The sequence below is a fragment of the Pan paniscus genome, chromosome 15, assembly GCF_029289425.2.
Source record: "Pan paniscus chromosome 15, NHGRI_mPanPan1-v2.0_pri, whole genome shotgun sequence".
Lineage (NCBI taxonomy): Eukaryota > Metazoa > Chordata > Mammalia > Primates > Hominidae > Pan > Pan paniscus.
The window spans coordinates 106,905,526-106,924,935 of NC_073264.2; the positions used below are offsets into that span (position 1 = coordinate 106,905,526).

General features: G+C 55.6%; 2 gene segments (V, D, J or C); both read right to left on the reverse strand.

Moving 5' to 3' along the window:
• The window catches only part of LOC100971589 (immunoglobulin epsilon heavy chain-like), a 394,860-nt gene that overhangs the window by 126,522 nt on the left and 248,928 nt on the right, over window positions 1–19,410 (reverse strand).
• The window catches only part of LOC117975722 (immunoglobulin gamma-1 heavy chain-like), a 154,368-nt gene continuing 152,030 nt past the window's right edge, over window positions 17,073–19,410 (reverse strand). Inside the window, 4 exon segments of the C gene segment in view lie at window positions 17,073–17,530; window positions 17,628–17,957; window positions 18,076–18,120; window positions 18,512–18,805. Of these exon segments, the coding sequence occupies window positions 17,208–17,530; window positions 17,628–17,957; window positions 18,076–18,120; window positions 18,512–18,805 (992 nt within the window).

Below are 19,410 nucleotides of genomic sequence, written 5' to 3' on the forward strand. Positions count from 1 at the left end.
GTTCAGGCCATGACAGGAAGGGGAGGGTGGTTTGGACTCCCTCACTATACCCTCTCCCTGTTGGAGTTTAGGCTCAGCTGACCAGTGTTAACATTAAAACAGGGAGCTTAAGACTGACAAAGCAGACTCTTTGTAGCAATAAGATATCAAATCCCAACCTGACTCTGGTATAGCATCACATGACAGGTGGCAGGCATGGAAGGAAATTAAAGTATTTTATGCCAGAATATATTTCTCTGACAGATTTTGGAAGGGCCCTGCAAAGCCGTCTCTTGTGGAGGAAATGTATATTCTGTTGAGAATCTTTTTCCCTTTCCAGGTCTCTTCCTGATTCAGGAGAGATTTATCCAAGAGTCTGGCACCTTTTAGGTTCTGATAAGAGACATTGACCATCTCTTCTCTCTGGAACGTGGAGGCTTCATCTACATAACAAGAACCTTGGCTTCCACAACCCCCTTATCTTAAGCATTGCTTTTTGCTGACTTCAACTTTTTAGATAATTTAACTTTTTCAGCCAATCGCCAATCAGAAAATCTTCAAATCCACCTATGATTTGGAATTCCCCACTTTGAATTGTCCTGCTTTTCCAAACCAAACTAATGTATACTTTACATGTGTTGATTGATGTCTCATGTCTCCCTAAAACATAAAACCAGGCCGCAACCCAACCACCTTGCACAGGTCTTCTCAGGATATTTTGAGGCTGTGTCACAGTTCATGGCTCTCATATTTGGCTCAGAATCAATCTCGTCAAGTGTTTTATAGAGTTTGGCTTTTTACATCAACAAAGGGAAGCAGAGCATAAAAAATTTGGAGAATTCACAGCCTGTCCATATGGTAGAAAAGAAAAGATATTTTCAGGAGACAAATATAAGTAGGCTATGGAGCAGCCACTTGCTGGAGAGATTAGCATAACTAAAAGGGAGCTAAGTGCTCATATCCAGAACAAAGGGAAGAAGGCCTTGAAGCCATTTTGGAAATCTCTGAGGTGGTCTTTCGCATCACAGGCCCAGAGGCCAAGAGGGAAAGGATGGTTTTGTGGGCCATGCCCATGGCCACTGCTGCCTGTGCAGCCTTGGGACACTGCTCTCCATATCCTGGTTCCTCTGGCTCCAGCCTTGGCTCAAAGGGCCCCAAGTATAGCTTAGGCTGCTTCTTTGGAGAGCGCAAGCCACTATAAGCCTTGGCGACTTCCATCTGGTGTTAAGCCTGTAGGCTCCCAGAATGCAAGAGTGAAGGAAGCTTGGTTTGATGACTTCCATCTGGTGTTAAGCCTGTAGGCCCCCAGAACATGAGTGAAGGAGGCTTGGCATCTTCCCTCTAGATTTCAGAAATGTATGAGAAAGCCTAGGTGCCCAGACAGAAGCCTTCTGCCAGCATTGAGCCCTCACAGAGAAGCTCTACTAGAGCAGTGCCAAAGAGAATGTGGGGTTGAACCCCCATATAATGTCCCCACCAGGGCACTGCCTAGTGGAGCTGTGGGAAGGGGGCCACTGTTCTCCAGACCCCAGAATGGTAGATCCACTGGCAGCTTGCACCCTGAATCTGGAAAAGCCACAGGCACTCAACTCTATCGTGTGAGAGAAGCCACAGGGGCTACATTCTCCAAAGCCACAGGGGTAGAGTTGTCCAAGGCCTTGGGAGCCCACCCCCTGCACCAGTGTGCCCTGGATATGGGACATGAAGTCAAAGGAGATTACCTTGGAGCTTTAAGATTTAATAACCACCCTGCTGGATTTCTGACATGTATGGGGCATGTAGATCCTTTCTTTTTGCCAACTTCTCCCTTGTTGAATGAGAATGTTTACCCCAATATCTGCACTCTCATTGTATTTTGGGAGTCAATTTGTCTTTGATTTCATAGGCTGATAGGTGGAAGGGACTCATCTTCAGATGAGACTTGGGACTTGGGAAATTTGATCTCAGGAGTCAATTTGTCTTTGATTTCATAGGCTGATAGGTGGAAGGGACTCATCTTCAGATGAGACTTGGGACTTGGGTTGATTCTGGAATGAGGTAAGGCTTTGGGGGACTGTTGAGAAGGCATGATTGTATTTTGCAACATGAGAAGGACATGAGATTTGGAGGGCCAGGGGTGGAAGGATATGGTTTATATATTTGTCCCCTCCAAATCTCATGTTGTAATATGATTCCCAGTGTTGTAGGTGGGGCCTCTAGGAGGTGATTAGATCAAGGGGGAAGATCCCTCATAAATGATTTAGCATCATCCACTTGGTGATGAGTGAATTCTCCCCCAGTCAGCTCACACACAGTCTAGTTGTTTAAGTCTGGGGCCCCCCTCAGCCTCTTGCTCCCATTCTTGCCATGTGGCATACCTGCTGTCCCTTCACCTTCTGCTATGATTGTAAGTTTCCTGAGGTCCTTGCCAGAAGCAGATGCTGGTGCCATGCTTCCTATACAGCCTGCAGAACTGTGAGCCAATTCAACCTCTTTCCTTTATAAGTTACTCAGCCTCAGGTATTTCTTTACAGTAATGCAAAGGGACAAACACAGGTGGCTCCTGACACCCCCCTCATCTTCTCCTTTGTCATCATATGGCTTGTCTCCATGTGTGTCTGTGTCCTCTCCTCTTATGAGGACACCAGTGTTTGGACTTGGGATCCATCCAAAATTTAGTATGATATCATCTCAAGTCCTCAACCTAATTTGTAAAGACCCTATTTCCAAATAAGGTCACATTCTGAGGTTCCAGGTGGGCATACATTTGGCCAGGGAGATGCCATCAGCCCACCACACCAGCCTATGCAGGTACATTTGCATATAGCTTAGGGTTGACCTTTCTCATGGTAGTATTACATCCCCCTCTGGACTCCAGTTTTGCATGTTTTAGAATGCTTCACTTTCTCCAGCAGGATGAGTCTCTTTTCATTTTTTAGTATTTTTCTCTCTCTTCTTTGGATTGGATTAAAAAGAATTGATATACTCTATTGATGCATCTTTAAGTTTTCAGTTCCTTCTTATGTCTTGTCCAATCTGTTATTAAACTTGGGTAATGTTTTTCTCTTTCTTTTCTTTTTTAATAAAATAGAGATGGGGTTTCACCATGTTGCCCAGGCTGGTCTCCAACTCCTGAGATCAAGTGATCCTTCCTTCTTGGCCTCCCAAAGTGCTAGGATTACAGGTATGAGCCACTGGACCTGGTCAAATGGTGTTTCTCATTTCAGAATCATACTTTTAGTTCTAGAATTTTCATTCGATTCTTGTAACTATTTTCAGTTTTTTATAGAGATACCTCATCTAGTCACTCATGATAACCATATTTTCCTTTAAGTCTTTGAACATATTTAACATAACTTCCTTAAAGTCCTTGTCTGATAACTGTATCTGCATCTAGGTCATCTTGGAGTTGATCTCCATTGATCCCTTTTTCTTTTGACATTGGATCACATTTTCATGTTTCTTTGCATACATGGTAATTTTGGATGGGCACCTGATGTTGTTGATAACATGTGGTACAGGCTATAGGGTTTGCATTCTTCCTTAGCAGAGCATTAATTGTTTTTTTCAATGTTAGCAAGCAGTTAGCTTGAGTTGACTCAAACTCCCAAGTCTGTCTGCCTGGCAGTTGGCAGTAGCTGGAATCTCAGTTCTCTTGACCTTACAGGTGTTGCTTTCTGCTGGGCCCTTTGGAGTTTTCCCTACCCATGCACACCTAAGGGATCAGCCAGAGGTTTCAGTGGAGTTTACTTGCAGATTGTGGGGTTTCCCTTCGGTGAGCTTCTCCTTTATGGACATCTTCTCTTCATTTCCAGCTGCTCTGAAAATGTAGCCGTGCATCCCACTCCTCACCAGGAGGACTGCAGTTTCCTGCCTGAACTCTAGCTGCACCCATTACATGCCCTGGGGTGTGACTTCAGACGAATATTTAACGGAATAATCCTTACTAGTGTTTGCCTACTTCTGGTCATGTTCCAGTGCCTGCAATTGGTGTGTGTGGGTGTTGTGTGTGCTTACAGCTTTTCCAGTGTTTATAATTGCCATCTGCCAAAGGGCTAGTCTGATATTAGCTGCTCCAGCATTACTGGAATCAGAACTACTTTCTCTCACGTGGTTTTTCATTTTCATTTCCCTGTTGACTAGTGTGGTTCAACACCTTTTCATATGTTTAGTCGCTATTTGGATATCTTCTGTAAAACATCTGTTCAATTCTCTTGCTTATTCCTCATTGGATTATTTGATTTTTTTTCTCATTGGTTTATAGGGGTCTTCTTTATATTATGGATCTGTTTGTGTCAGTCAGTTATATATGTTTATAGGAAACATTGAGAAAAACTGAAATGGACCAAATGATTACTAGGTGCCTTCCATGGAAAGCAAGGCATCGTCTTGTACACTCTTCCAAGTTATTTCATTCTGTGGAGCTCTGCATCTTTTATTTCCTTTGAACTATTTTACACCTCTATAAGCCAGGGGTCCCCAACCCCTGGGTCATGCACTGGAATCTGCTCATGGCCTGTTAGGAACTGGGCCACAGAGCAGGAGGTGAGTGGTGTGTGAGCATTCCTGCCCGAGCTCCACCTCCCGTCAGATCAGTGGCAGCATTAGATTCTCATAGGAGCGAACCCTATTGCGAGCTGCACATTCCCGGGATCTAAGTTGCACACTCCTCATGACACCCTAATGCCTAATGATCTGAGGTGGAACAGCTTTGTCCCCAAGCCATCCCCTGATCCTGGTCTGTGGAAAAATTGTCTTCCATGGAACTGGTTCCTGGTGCCAAAAATGTTGGGGACCACTGCTCTAAGTTGTACATAATTGATAGCAATGCAAAAACTCTTTGAGTTGCTAGAAATTCAAGTTCTCACCTTTGGAAGGACAATGAATTGCTCCTTGTCTTCCAGGGAAAAGGCCAGTTTTGCATGTATCTATGAACTCCTTTTAGCATTCCTGAATCAATTATGTAAGTGTAGTACTTAGAATTCCACTTTGAACTGGTTGCTACACCTTAGTTAATGAGATAAAGAGCATCTCTGAAATGTGTCATCATATGTTTATGTGAGTCATGATCATAACAGTTTTAAAAAATGATCTTTTAACTCGTGATTTCTTCTCCCTCATGGCCCCACCCCACCTCAGTATCCAGGGAGCTTAGTTTTTTGTGGCCCTGGAGGGCAGGAGACCCGGTGTTGACGAGGAGATCTGAGGTTGGCCCCAACTTTTCCCCACAGCTCTGCTTCAAGGAGTGCCCTGGGAAGGCCTCCCAACCCCACACCTGTCCTGTTGGCCAAGGCGAGCTCCATGTCATGCGGCATCTCTGCCGCTGGCCACCTGGTGAGTATCTGTTGAATAGAGAAATGTGCAGCATCTCCACAGAGCCTCCAGGGCTTCTGTGCTCTCCAAACATCTCTGGGCTCCTGGCACCCTCTCAGGGTATGATGTGTTGGTGTGTGGGTTGGGCCCCTGTCCCTGAGGGTAGGACTCAGGCAAGGACAAAGCTCTGGACTCAAAGAGCTGGTGTGGGGGTGAGTGAAATGAACAGGAGCTTTGGGGTCAGAAATGCGGGTTTCAGCCTGCATTGTCCCCATGAGCAGGGGCTGCAGGCTCACCAAGGCCTCAGTTTCTATGATGGTGAGAGAGTGTCAGAGACTGCAGCACGTATTTAAAAAGCGTCCAGTGATGGCAGGGGTCTGGGTTGGACCAGCTCTCCTGAGTACTGGATGTGCGACCTTGACCATCGTGAAAGGAAAATAAAATCTCAGGACTCCATACTCACTATGCCAAAAAGAACCGTTGAGGTAGGAAGCTGAGTCATGAAAAAAAAAAAAAGTCATGCATTTCCTTTTGTTTCTAAACTGAGAGCAGCAGCAGATAGGCCAGGTCTACCCAGGTGGCCTCCCTCACCCTGACAATATAAATTAACAGGCCGGTCTTCATGACATGGGACAAAATGAGACAAGAAATGGTCCCTCCTACCCCTGAGATGAATGCATATTTGACTTCTTCCTCTACTCTGTTTATTTTCTTATAAAGTGCAGATTTACTGAGCACAAGGCGAATGCGTAACTGCTCCCTCCACCCCTCCTTTTCATGCAACGTGGGGGCTCAGTGAGATGTAATCAAAGCCTCAGAAGAATGTGACCCTCCCCTCTTGCTTTTTTCTCTTTCATCTTTCCCCTCCTCCAGCTTTTCCCCTTTTCAATATTGAAGCAGGACGTAGTGTGACTGCATCTGGGGTCAGGTGTGGGGTGGTCGACGTGGACAGTGAGGAAGGTGGTCCCTGCCTGTGGTGGTCCGGGTTTCCTGGGAGATGGCCAGACGTGGGTGCTGAGGGGAAGAGGCCAGTGCAGTCGCTGGACGGGAGAGAGCATGTCCATTGTGCTGAGTGGGCTGGGAGGGATACACAGAGAAGACGGTGTGGCTCAGTAGCTAGCACCGGGGATGGGAATGTGGGTGAAGGGCCTGGCACATGGAGTAGCTCAAGGCGTGAGGTTGTGACCCGCCCAGGGAGCCTATGCCTGAGTGTGCTGGGTGGGTGCTGGGGTCACAAGCATTCGTGTGCCTGTGAGGCCCGTGTGTGTATGTGTGTGTCACGTGTCCTCCATGCGTGGCAGGCATTGTCGCGTGTCCCCCATGCGTGGCAGGCATTGTCGCGTGGCCCCCATGCGTGGCTGGCGTTGTTGTGTGGCAGGCATTGTTGCGTGTCCCCCATGCGTGGCAGGCATTGTCGCATGGCCCCCGTGCGTGGCAGGCATTGTCGCATGGCCCCCGTGCGTGGCAGGCATTGTCGCGTGGCCCCCGTGCGTGGCAGGCATTGTCGCGTGGCCCCCGTGCATGGCAGGCATTGTCGCGTGGCCCCTGTGCATGGCAGGCATTGTCGCGTGGCCCCCGTGCGTGGCAGGCATTGTTGCGTGGCAGGCATGTGCAGCCTGAGTACCATGCCAGATGGGGTGTTCTGTCTCCTCCAGGCCTGGCCCTGCCGTGTGAGCAGGGAGCTTCCCCAGGGGACTGATGTTCTGTCTCCTCCAGGCCTGGCCCTGTCCTGCCATGTTAGCAGGGAGCTTGGCCATGGGAGTGGTGGGCACAGGCGTGGCTGTGCCGGGCCTCGCTGGCTGGACTCGGTGGGGACACCATACCCCTTGCTGAGTGTGGGTGTCAGAGGGTTTGAGGTGCCCTCTGGGAGGTGGTCGGGCAGAGGCAGGGTTGGGAGCGTGTGGGGAGATGGGTGTTCAGCTAGGCTCCTTCCCTGTGCAGGGGCTCAGCTGAAACCTGGGCTCTCACTCCCCTCACCCCTGCCTCCCCAGCATCCTCCCTCTGCCTGTCTCTTCAGCCTGCGTCGGACGCCGAGGTCACAGCCTCGCTCTGTCTCCTCACAAGGCCACGTGGTGGCAGGTCCTTCCTCCTGTCTAACCAGAGTCCTGCTTGCTGCTCTGCAAGCCCACTTGGGTCACGTGGGGCAGGGGCACCTGGCAGGGTGGGCTTTGTGGACTCAAGGGCCACCAGTTCCTCCACGTCAACATGCTCAGATGGTTCCATTCTCCCCTTTCCCTTGGCCACAGAGACCTGTGTATCCTGGGGTGACCACAAATGTCACAACACAAGAATCACACCAGGAATGTCACACCATGTCACACTGTGGGGAAAAGAAAGATCAGACTGTTACTGTGTCTATGTAGAAAAGGAAGACATAAGAAACTCCATTTTGATCTGTACAAAGAAAAATTGTTCTGCTTTGAGATGCTGTTAGCCTGTAACTTTAGCCCCAACCCTGTGCTCACAGAAACCTGTGCTGCATGGAATCAAGGTTTAAGGGATTTAGGGCTGCGCAGGACGTGCCTGGTTCACAATATGTTTGCAGGCAGTGTGATTGGTGGAAGTCCTCGCCGTTCTCCATTCTCTGTTAACTAGGCACACAATACGCTGCGGAAAGCTCAAGGGGCCTCTGCCGGGGAAAGCCTAGGTATTGTCCAAGTTTCTCCTCACTGAGACAGCCTGAGATATGGCCTCATGGGAAGGGAAAGACCTGACTGTCCCCCAGCCTGACACCTGTAAAGGGTCTGTGCTGAGGAGGATTGGTAAAAGAGGAAGGCCTCTTTACGGTTGAGGTAAGAAGAAGGCCTCTGTTTCCCGCATGTCCCTGGGAATGGAATGTCTCGGCTTTACACCGACCATTCATTCTATTCTGAGGTAGGAGAAAACCGCCCTAAGGCTGGAGACAAGATATGCTAGCGGTGATACGGCTCTGTTACTCTTCACTACACTGAGATGTTTGGGTAAAGAGAAACATAAATCTAGTCTATGTGTACATCCCAGCACAGTACCTTCCCTGGAAGTTATTTATGACGCAGCTTCCTTTACTCACGTGTTTTCCTGCTGACCTTCTCCCCATCATCACCCTGTTCACGCTGTTCTCCTGCCGCACTCCCCGTATGGAGAGAGTGAAAATAGTCATCGATAAATACTGAGGGAACCCGGAGACCGGTGCCGGTGCAGGTCCTCGCGTGCTGAGTGTGCCGGTCCCCTGGGCCCACCGTTCTTTCTCTGCACTTTGTCTCTGTGCCTTATTTCTTTTCTCAGTCTCGTGTTTCCACCTGATGAGAAATACCCACAGCTGTGGAGGGCGAGGCCCCCTTCATCACACCACATCACACTATGTCACACTAGGGATGTCACACATCACACCATTAACTCATCACACTGGGGATGTCGTACCGGGTCACACCCCATCATGCCACATCACACCGTGTCATACCGCGTCACATCACAGCGAGGATGTGGCACCCTGACACAGCACGTCACAGGTCACATCATGTCACACCACACCTCATCACACCCCACACCACCTCATCACATTACACCACACCCGTCAAACGACATCATACCCCATTACCCCAGGGATGTTATGCCACATCACATCATGTCACACCATACCACATAATCTCATACCCCATCATACCAGGGATGTCATACCCATCACACTCTGTCACACCACATCACATCATGTCCAACACCACCTCACACCAGGGACATTACACCATGTCACACCACCTCACACCATGTCACACCACCTCACACCATGTCACACCACCTCACACCAGGGACATTATACCATGTCACAACACCTCACACCATGTCACACCACATCTCACCAGGGACATTACACCATGTCACAACACCTCACACCATGTCACACCACCTCACACCAGGGACATTACACCATGTCACAACACCTCACACCATGTCACACCACATCTCACCAGGGATGTCACACTCTGTCACACCACATCACACTATGTCCAACCATGTAGTCCAACACCACATCACACAAAGGACATCACGCCACATCACACCACATCACACCAGGGATGTCACACTGTCATAGGACATCACACCACATCAGATGACATCATGCTACATCACAGCATGGGCTGCTGGGGGGTGTGCAGGGGCAGCCTTGCTGGAGAGTTGAGGGAGGGTCCTGGGGCTGGGCATGGTGTTCCCGCAGGAGGGCTGGCCCACTGGAGGATGCTCGGTCCCAGGTGGAAAGGGGGCGGTGGGCCCCGGGTGGCTCAGGGAGGGGCCCAATTTCCCCAGGGGAACCTGGTCCAGGTGCCAGGCCCTGCAGGGGGCAGCAGCTGCAGGAAGCATCTGCTTCTTCCCAACTCAGCCTGCTCAGTGCACGGAAAGTGCCCTGGGTTTACTTTCCTTAGCCTGGCCAGGCCGTCCATCCTCAGTCAACTGGAGCCCACCCCGCCAGAGCACCCGGAGGCCCATAGGGCCCCTTGAAGGGTAGAGGGTGGAGACCTGTCCAGCAGGGTCCCTGAAGGCTGGCACCTTCTCTGGACAAAGCTCTCCTGCATCTCTGGGACGCCATCCTTGGGCTTGGGATAGAGCCGGTGTTGCAGCAGCTGCCCGCCCTGCACCCCAGGTACTGTCTCCCTCACACCCCGCGGGGCTGCAGCAGCGTGTCCTGAGAGTTAAAGGGCTGGGCTTCAGCACCCAGTTCAGGCCAGGCCCCCTGGAGCCCACCCTCCAGTGGCGAGCCCTCCCATGGCACGGCAGGGCCTGGAGTCTGGGGATTTCATCCCCAACTCTGTGTTTGGTGAAGCTCCAGCTGCTCGATGCCACACAAACGAATCCAACCACTCCTCTTTTCCTGGGTGAGATTGTCTCTCTCCTGCCACAGGCAACTCCGATGGCATTTCCCAGCCACCGCAGCCAGCACGGCAACCGCAGTAACAAGACTCTGTCCTTGACTGAGTTCCAGCCAGGCTCCTTGGAGCCTCTCCACTCGGCCTCAACCTTGGCTTGTAAAGACTTGAGCAGACACTAATAGCTTCTGGCCGTACCACTAGGCCGACCCCTGCCCTGTCAACACCTGCCTGAGAAAGCTCCCTGCACCAGAACTGACCGTTTGGACCCACCCCGACCTCCCTTTCTCAGGGTGTCTGCTGAAAGGGCTGCAACCACACGTCCTTCTGTCCGTTCCCAATGTCTGTGCATTTCCTGTGACCCAGGAGGATCTTTCTCAAGACTTGAGAGCTGCTCCCTGAGGTGTCCCCATTGGGAAGGATGGGGCCTGTGTCTCCAGGCTCTGGGAGGACAGAATCCTGACCTCAACAGTGGCCAGCATGGACACAGCGGGCCCCATCTCAGGGACGCTGACCAGCGCTGGGCAACTTTTCCCTTCCCCGACGACTGAGCCCCGAGCACCCTCCCTGCTCCCCCTACCACCTCCCTTTACAAGGCTGTGGCCTCTGCACAGATGAAGGTGAGTCCAGGTGATGCCGGACTCTTTCTTCTGTTGCAATAGTTATTTCTGTTGAAAATCCGTCCTTGCTACATGATCTAGTGCCCAGCTTTATCTTTAAAAATGTCTCTCTCCACCTTTGCCTCTCCTGCCTGGTCCTCGTTCCTGGCACCCACCATGTGTCTTATGGGCTGAATTTTACCATAGAATGAGTCACACACCAGGTTTCACCTGTGCCTGATGAAGGTGACAGTTTGATGAGATTTTAGGCTTAGAATTGATACTGAAAGGACCAAGACTTGGGGGATGCTGAGACAGGATGAATGTATTCTGCATGTGAGAAGAACATGAATTTTGGGGGCCAGAGTCTGGACTGTGATGGGTTAAATTGTGGCCCCTACAAATTCATATATTCAAGTCTTAATCCCTGGCCTCACAATGTGACTATTTGGAGATGGGGTCTTTGCAGAGGTCATTCAGTTCATATGGGGTCACTAATCTAACCCGATGTGTGTTCTAAGAAGAGAAGCTTAGGACATGGGCACACAGAGGGATGGCCACGGAGGACCAGGGAGGAGACGGTGTCTACAAGCCAAGGAGAGAGGGCTTGAGAGAAACCAGGCCTGCCTGCATCCTGATCTCAGATTCCTGGTCTCCAGGCCTGGGAGGATCCATGTCTGCCGTGCGAGCCGCCCCCCTGTGGTCCTGAGCTGACACACACAGATCTGACACCCACCTCTCGCTTCACACCATGGTTGGTTCTGGAAGGCCCTCCCTGTGGCTCTGCCTGGCCAGCCTGAGCCACCTCCCAGCCTCGAACCAGCTTTCCCTGGCGGCCCTGTCCCCCGCAGAGTGACCAGGGCAGGCAGCACCGTGCCTGGCAGGAGGAGAAACTGCATCCATGTAGAAAAGAGGAGAAGCCCCGGGGGTCCACGTAGCAACAGGGGCCAGGAAGGGCCACTCGGGCAATGCGTGTGGCTGCAGGAGGCGGGGGGCGTGTGCAGGAAGCCCCCGAGGTGCAGCTGGACCAGCCTCCTCCTGACTGTGCTTCCCACCGGGGGCAGGAGGCGCGTGGACACAGGAAGGCGGATGCCATCACGAAGTACAAGACTTAAAAAGGATATTTTATTGTCATCAAAAAAGAAACATCAAAGACAATTAATGAGCTTTAGAAAATTTAAAAGAAGAAGAAAAGCTACCAAAGCTGAAATGGTGGCACCTCCTTCGAGTGAGCCCGGGAGTCCTCCCTGACGGCCGAGGCAGGCGCTGGCCGCACTCCCGCTCGAGCCTCCCTTCCTGTCTGCGGATTCTGCGTGACAGTCACGGAACGGCGTGATGGGGGCAGCAGAGCGTGGGGGCCTCTGTCCAGCACTCGTGGCCAGCAGCCCCGCTTTCGCAAGAACACGGGCACCCTCTTTGTCGTCTTGCCTCTCCAGCTGGTGCCCCCAGAGTGGCTGCTTGTTCCTGCTGCACGTGACCCGGGGCTGGACGCCAGCCTCTGTGATGAGTTCTGGCTGTGTCCACGCTCCTGGCTCTCCCGGTGTCCCTCCACCTCTCTCCCCGATGCTCCTGGGCCTCCTCTGTCCTCAGGCCCCACCAGGGCTGAGTCTTGCCCGCCTGGGAGCTGGTCACCAGCCTTCTGTGGGAGGCCTGTCTGGGCAGATGCCCAGCCCTTCCTTGGGCTATCCTCACCCTTGCACCGTGGGGCTCCTGCAGTGGCCACATGGCCCAGGCTCTTCTCCGAGTGATCTCGGTGGACTGGAGTGGGTGGGAGGTGGCAGTGTCCTGGGCCTGGCCCCTTCTCTTCCCAGTGCAGACTCTGGGGCTGGCTGTCCCTGCGGGTCGAGTTCCACCCGAGAATCCAGCAATGTGGGCAGGCAGCCAAGGGGTGGTGCTGGCACCGAGACTGTTCCCAGGAGTCAGAGAGCAGCGTTCTTTGCTTGAAATCAGAACAACCTCATTCCTCATGTCAGGAGTTCATGGGAGGGCCGGGAATGGAGGCTGGCTGGCTGCGGGCTGGGAGGAAGGCCGTCTGAGTGAGCCTTCGCAGCTCTCCAAAGCCTCCCCAACAGGGCCTGATGGTGCTGTGGCTTCCCTACCTTGGCGGCTGATGCTCCCACTCACCATCTGGAAACCACGCCTGTGTTCAGGAGGCTGGTGTGGATGCGGTTGGCTCCAGGGCCAGCTCCTGCCTGGGTGGGGGCCTGGGATGCCGGTCACTGCCTCCTTTTGTGTGAGCACCTTGTGGTCCGGAGGGCAAGGACGTCCTGCTGAGGGGACACCTGGCCCCCAGTGCCCTGCATGCATCAAGCAGCGGAGGTCTGGGGTAGACCTGCTATGCACAGGGTCTGGAAGGGGGGCGTGTCAGGGTCAGAGGGCAACTGCGAGGCCAGAGAGCCATGGGGTTGAGGGCGGTGAGGTCGGGGGCAGGTGTGGCCTGGGTGGTGGCTGAGCATGGCCCACGGCTCGTGTGTGGGGTCTGGGCGGCCCTGGACACCCCGCAGAGGGTGGCCCTAGGCCCCCTGCCCGATCATGTTCCTGTAGTCGGGGATGATGGTCTGCTTCAGGTCCACCACTGAGGAGAAGATCCACTTCACCTGTAGGCAAGGCACAGCACAGGGGTGAGCGAGGCCACAGCCCTGCCCCCGAGCCCCATCCACCCCTCAGGGCACTGAGGCCACCTCTCTGCCCCCAAGGCCCACCCACCCCTCAGTCCACCCAGGCCACAGCCCTGCCCTTGAGGCCCATCTGGCCCCTCATGCCACCCAGGTGCCACGGCCTCACCACTGCCTGCTCTGAGGCTTGGTCATAGAGAGCAGAGCCAGGGCACCAACAGCATGTGGACAGCACAGAAGACAGCGTCAGGGACAGGTGGGGACAGCGTGGGTGACAGTGTCAGACACAGGTGAGGACAGTGTGGGGGACAGTGTCAGGGACAGGTGGAGACAGAGTGTGGAAGAGTGTTGGGGACAGTTGAGGACAGCATGGAGGAGTGTTGGGGAGAGATGGGGACAGTGTCAGGGAGAGGTGGGGACAGTGTGGAGGACAGCATCAGGGACAGGTGGGGACAGCATGGGGGACAGTGGTGCATACAGGAGGGGACAGCGTGGGGGACAGTGTCAGGGATTATAGGGGACAGAGTGGGAGACAGTGTCAGGGACCGGTGGAGACCATGTGGGGGACAGGTGGGGACAGCATGGGGGACAGTGGCAGGGATAGGAGGGGACAGGAGGAAACAGTGGGGACCTTGTCAGGGACAGGGGAGATAGCATGGGGGACAGTGTTGGGGACATGGGGGACAGCATGGAGGACAGTGTTGAGGACTGATGGGGACAGCATGGGGGACAGTGTAGGGGACAGGTTGGGACAGGATGGAGGATAGTGTTGGGGACAGGTGGGGACAGTGTGGGGGACAGTGTCGGGGACAGGAGGGGAGAGCGTGGAGAACAGTGTCAGGGACAGGTGGGGACAGCATGGGGGACAGTATCAGGGACAGGTGGGGACAGTGTGGGGGACAGTGTTGGATTGGTAGGTACAGCCCAGGGGACAGCATCGGGGACAGGTGGGGACTGCATGGGGGACAATATCAGGAACAGGTGGGGACATGGAGGAGAGTGTTGGGGACAGGTGGGGACAGCATGGGGGACTGTGTTGAGGACAGGTGGGGACAGTGTGGGGGACAGGTGGGGACTGCATGGGGGACAATATCAGGGACAGGTGGGGACATGGAGGAGAGTGTTGGGGACAGGTGGGGACAGCATGGGGGACTGTGTTGAGGACAGGTGGGGACAGCGTGGGGTACAGTGGTGCATACAGGAGGGGACAGCATGGGGGACAGTGTCAGGGACTGTAGGGGACAGAGTGGGAGACAGTGTCAGGGACAGGTGGAGACCGTGTGGGGGACAGGTGGGGACAGTGTCAGGGATAGGAGGGAACAGGAGGAAACAGTGGGGACATTGTCGGGGACAGGGGGGATAGTGTGGGGGACAGTGTTCAGGACAGGTGGGGACAGCGTGGAGGACAGTTTTGGGGACTGGTGGGGACAGCATGGGGGACAGTGTAGGGGACAGGTGGGGACAGGAGGGGACAGCATGGAGGATAGTGTTGGGGACAGGTGGGGAGAGTGTGGGGGACAGTGTCGGGGACAGGAGGGGACAGCATGGGGGACAGTGTCAGGGACAGGTGGGGACAGCATGGGGGACAGTGTTGTACTGGTAGGTACAGCCTGGGGGACAGCATTGGGGACAGGTGGGGACTGCATGGGGGACAATATCAGGGACAGGTGGGGACAGCATGGAGGAGAGTGTTGGGGACAGGTGGGGACAGCATGGGGGACAGTGTTGAGGACAGGTGGGGACAGCGTGGGGTACAGTGTCAGAGATGGGTGGGGACAGCATGGAGGAAAGTGTCGGGTTCAGGTAAGAACAACATGGAGGAGAGTGTCGGGGACAGGTGGGGACAGCGCGGGGGACATTGTCACGGACAGGTGGGGACAGCATGTGGGACAGGGTTTCATACAGGAGGGGACAGTATGGGGGACAGTGCCAGGGACTGTAGGGGACAGCGTGGGGGACAGGGCCAGGAACTATAGGGGACAGAGTAAGGGATGGTGTCAGGGACAGGTGGGGAAAGCATGGGGGACAGTGTCGGGGACAGTGTCAGGGACAGGTGGAAACTGGGGGACAGTGTTGGGGACAAAAGGGGACAGGGTGGGGGACAGTGTTGGGGACAGATGGGGACAGCATGGGGGACAGTGTCGGGGACATGTGGAGACAGCCTGGAGGACACTTGGACAGGTGGGGGCAGCATTGGGGACAATGTCAGGGACAGTTTGTGAGATCATGGGGGACAGCGTCAGGGACAGGTGGGGGACAGTGTCAGGGACATGTGGAGACAGCCTGGAGGACACTGTTGGACAGGTGGGGGCAGCATGGGGGACAGTGTCAGGGACAGTTTGTGAGAGCATGGGGGACAGCATCAGGGACAGGTGGGGACAGCCTGGGGACAGTGTCAGGGACAGTGTGTGACAGCATGGGGGACAATGTCAAGGACAGCTGGGGACAACGTGCGGCCGACCTTGAAGAAGGTGACGGTGGCACTGTAGCACACGCTTAGCAGGAAGAGTGTGATGAAGATGGTGATGGTCGTCCACAGCCCGTCCAGCTCCCCGTCCTGCGCCTCCGCACAGCTCTCCTCCAGTTGCAGCTCTGGACAGGAAGGGGGTGGTCAGTGCTGTGTCCCGCTGGGCTCGGGCCTCTGGGGGTGATTCCCTCTGTGGCGGGACCCAGGATGTGGGGCCCGGCCGGGATGGCCCAACAATGTCCTGAGGTCAGCTCCCCACAGCTGCCCGCCCTGGGCACCAGCTTTGGCCCTGGGGCTCAGCCAGACACCCGGCCCTAGATAGCAACCTGGCCCTCAGCAGGACCCGCTCCCCGTCTCCCGTGTCCCTCCCTGAGCCCCAGAGGGCAGGAGATATGAAGCCCACCCCTTATGTGACCCCAGCTGCAGGGAAGGGCGGTATTGGGAAGTGGGCCAGTGCCAGGGACGCGACGTGGCGTGTGATCCCCTGTGTGTGGGGGCCTGTGTGTGTGTGGCGGCTGCAGGGGCACCTTGTGAGAGGAGGGCTGGGTTTGTCTGAGCTGGTCAGCAAGTGGAGAAGCTGCCGAGAGGCTCGTGGGCCTTGAGGTGCCGCATGGGGCTCGTGGGGGCCTGTGTCCGAGGAGTGTTCACGTGTGGGAGGACCTTGCTCTGGTCTGGGTGCTGTGCAGGTCGCCCGGGTGAGGCTCTGTGTGTGAGGCATGCACGTGTGTGTGTGGTGGCCATGTGGCCGGCCAACCTCAGTGCGGGGTTTGTTTAATGGGTCTGGGCTGAGTGTGTGTGTGGGCATCTGGACCAGTCCCTCCATAGGGCCCGAGAGTGCATGTCCCCAGGAGTCGGTGGTGTCCCCATGTGGGTGCGAGGCTGGGCAGGGCTGCCAGGGGTTAGTGCCGTGGGGGTAGATGGGTGAGGGAGGGCCTGTCCCTATGCACATGGACTAGGCATGCCCCGGAGTGGGCACGGGGGTCGGAGGACAGGGCGCTCACAGAACAGGACAGTCTCCTACAGAGGCAGGGGCTGTGCGTCTGTCCCCAGGGGCTCCTAGGGCTTCTCGTGGCTCAGCCCAGGGCAGCTGCTGCTGGAGGGAGGGCCACGCTGGCAAATCCCCCACCCTGCCGAGGGCAGCCCCTGGCTAAGCCCCACCCTAGGCGGCCCAGGCACACCTGCACAGCCCTGGCCAGTGTGGGGACAGTGGGACCCACTCTGCCTCCCTCATGCCACTCAGGCCTCAGACTCGGCCTGACCCGTGGAAAGAACCATCACAGTCTCGCAGAGGCCCAGGGCAGCGCTGGGTGCTTTATTTCCATGTTGGGCGCCTGGGAAGTATGTACACGGGGTACGTGCCAAGCATCCTCGCGTGACCCCGAGAGCCCGGGGAGCGGGGGCTTGCCGGCCGTCGCACTCATTTACCCGGAGACAGGGAGAGGCTCTTCTGCGTGTAGTGGTTGTGCAGAGCCTCATGCATCACGGAGCATGAGAAGACGTTCCCCTGCTGCCACCTGCTCTTGTCCACGGTGAGCTTGCTGTAGAGGAAGAAGGAGCCGTCGGAGTCCAGCACGGGAGGCGTGGTCTTGTAGTTGTTCTCCGGCTGCCCATTGCTCTCCCACTCCACGGCGATGTCGCTGGGATAGAAGCCTTTGACCAGGCAGGTCAGGCTGACCTGGTTCTTGGTCAGCTCATCCCGGGATGGGGGCAGGGTGTACACCTGTGGTTCTCGGGGCTGCCCTGTAGGGACAGAGGTTGGCATAGCGGTCACTCTCAGGGCAGAGGGTGGGCCCAGCCGGCCTCTGTCCATGTGGCCCTTGCACCCCACGGGTCCCACCTTTGGCTTTGGAGATGGTTTTCTCGATGGGGGCTGGGAGGGCTTTGTTGGAGACCTTGCACTTGTACTCCTTGCCATTCAGCCAGTCCTGGTGCAGGACAGTGAGGACGCTGACCACACGGTACGTGCTGTTGTACTGCTCCTCCCGTGGCTTTGTCTTGGCATTATGCACCTCCACGCCGTCCACGTACCAGTTGAACTTGACCTCAGGGTCTTCGTGGCTCACATCCACCACCACGCACGTGACCTCAGGGGTCCGGGAGATCATGAGGGTGTCCTTGGGTTTTGGGGGGAAGAGGAAGACTGACGGTCCCCCCAGGAGTTCAGGTGCTGAGGAAGAGATGGAGGTGGACGTGTCAGCACCCGGCTGGGGCCTGTCCCTGGATGCAGGCTACTCTAGGGCACCTGTCCCGCCTTGAGCTGGAGGGCGAGGCCTGGGCTGGCTTACCTGCGCATGGTGGGCATGTGTGAGTTGTGTCACAAGATTTGGGCTCTGCAGAGAGAAGATTGGGAGTTACTGGAATCTGGGAGGAGAGAAGGTGTCCGAGCTGAGGGAGTGGAGAGTTTGGCCTTTGGGGTGGGCTTAGATCAGGGGCAGGGTCCTCTCGGATATGGCTATTAGCAGGTCTGAGACCAGCACCTGCCCCTGTGTGTGAAGGGCCTGGGGTAGGGGCACCCAGCCTGTGCCTGCCCAGAGCCTGGGGAAAAATCCAGAAGACCCTCTCCCTGAGCATGAGTGGGGTGGGCAGAGGCCTCCGGGTGAAGAGGCAGACGGGGCCTGCCTTGCTGCCCTGGGCTGGGGCTGCACAGCCGGGGTGCGTCCAGGCAGGAGGGCTGAGCCTGGCTTCCAGCAGACACCCTCCCTCCCTGCGCTGGCCTCTCACCAACTTTCTTGTCCACCTTGGTGTTGCTGGGCTTGTGATCTACGTTGCAGATGTAGGTCTGGGTGCCCAAGCTGCTGGAGGGCACGGTCACCACGCTGCTGAGGGAGTAGAGTCCTGAGGATTGTAGGACAGCCGGGAAGGTGTGCACGCCGCTGGTCAGGGCGCCTGAGTTCCACGACACGGTCACCGGTTCGGGGAAGTAGTCCTTGACCAGGCAGCCCAGGGCTGCTGTGCCCCCAGAGGTGCTCTTGGAGGAGGGCGCCAGGGGGAAGACCGATGGGCCCTTGGTGGAGGCTGCAAGAGAGGTGGTGCCATGTGACCGCGGTGTGGGACAGAGCTGGGCCCAGGGCGCAGAGGCCCCTGGGTTCTTAACTGTCTGCGAGGTTAAGCGTCCAGTGTCTGGGCTCATGGGCATTGGGTGTGCACCTGGCTGGCGCCACCTGCGTCACCTTAGCCCGCTCCCTGCCCCAAAGCCAAGGTCAGGCCCGGCCTGCCCCAGAAAGCTTGCAGGACCGGTGGCCCTGTGGTGCCCTTCTGCAGGCACCCCTGCAGCCTAGGAGGCGGGGTTCGGCAGCCAGGTCAGCCCTCTTTGTCTGCCGGGAGTCAGCAGAGTCCAGGGCCTCTAGCTTGGCCTCAGCTCTGGCCATCGGTGCCACCTCAGGGACGGCTCATGCCCATTGGCCCCACTCCAGCCTTTTATGGGTGCCTGGCTTGACCAGTGGACACTGTTCTCAGATGGCTTCTGGTGGGTTCCCCGAACCCCCTGAAGCCCCTGACCCTGCCGCCCCAGCGTGGCCCTCCCCTAGTGAGTGGGCCTGACTTGCCCAGGGCCCTGGTCATAGCCTGCCCTCTGCCCTCCAAGGCCCTTTTCTTCTGTGCAGCAGAGGGGCCAGACACTG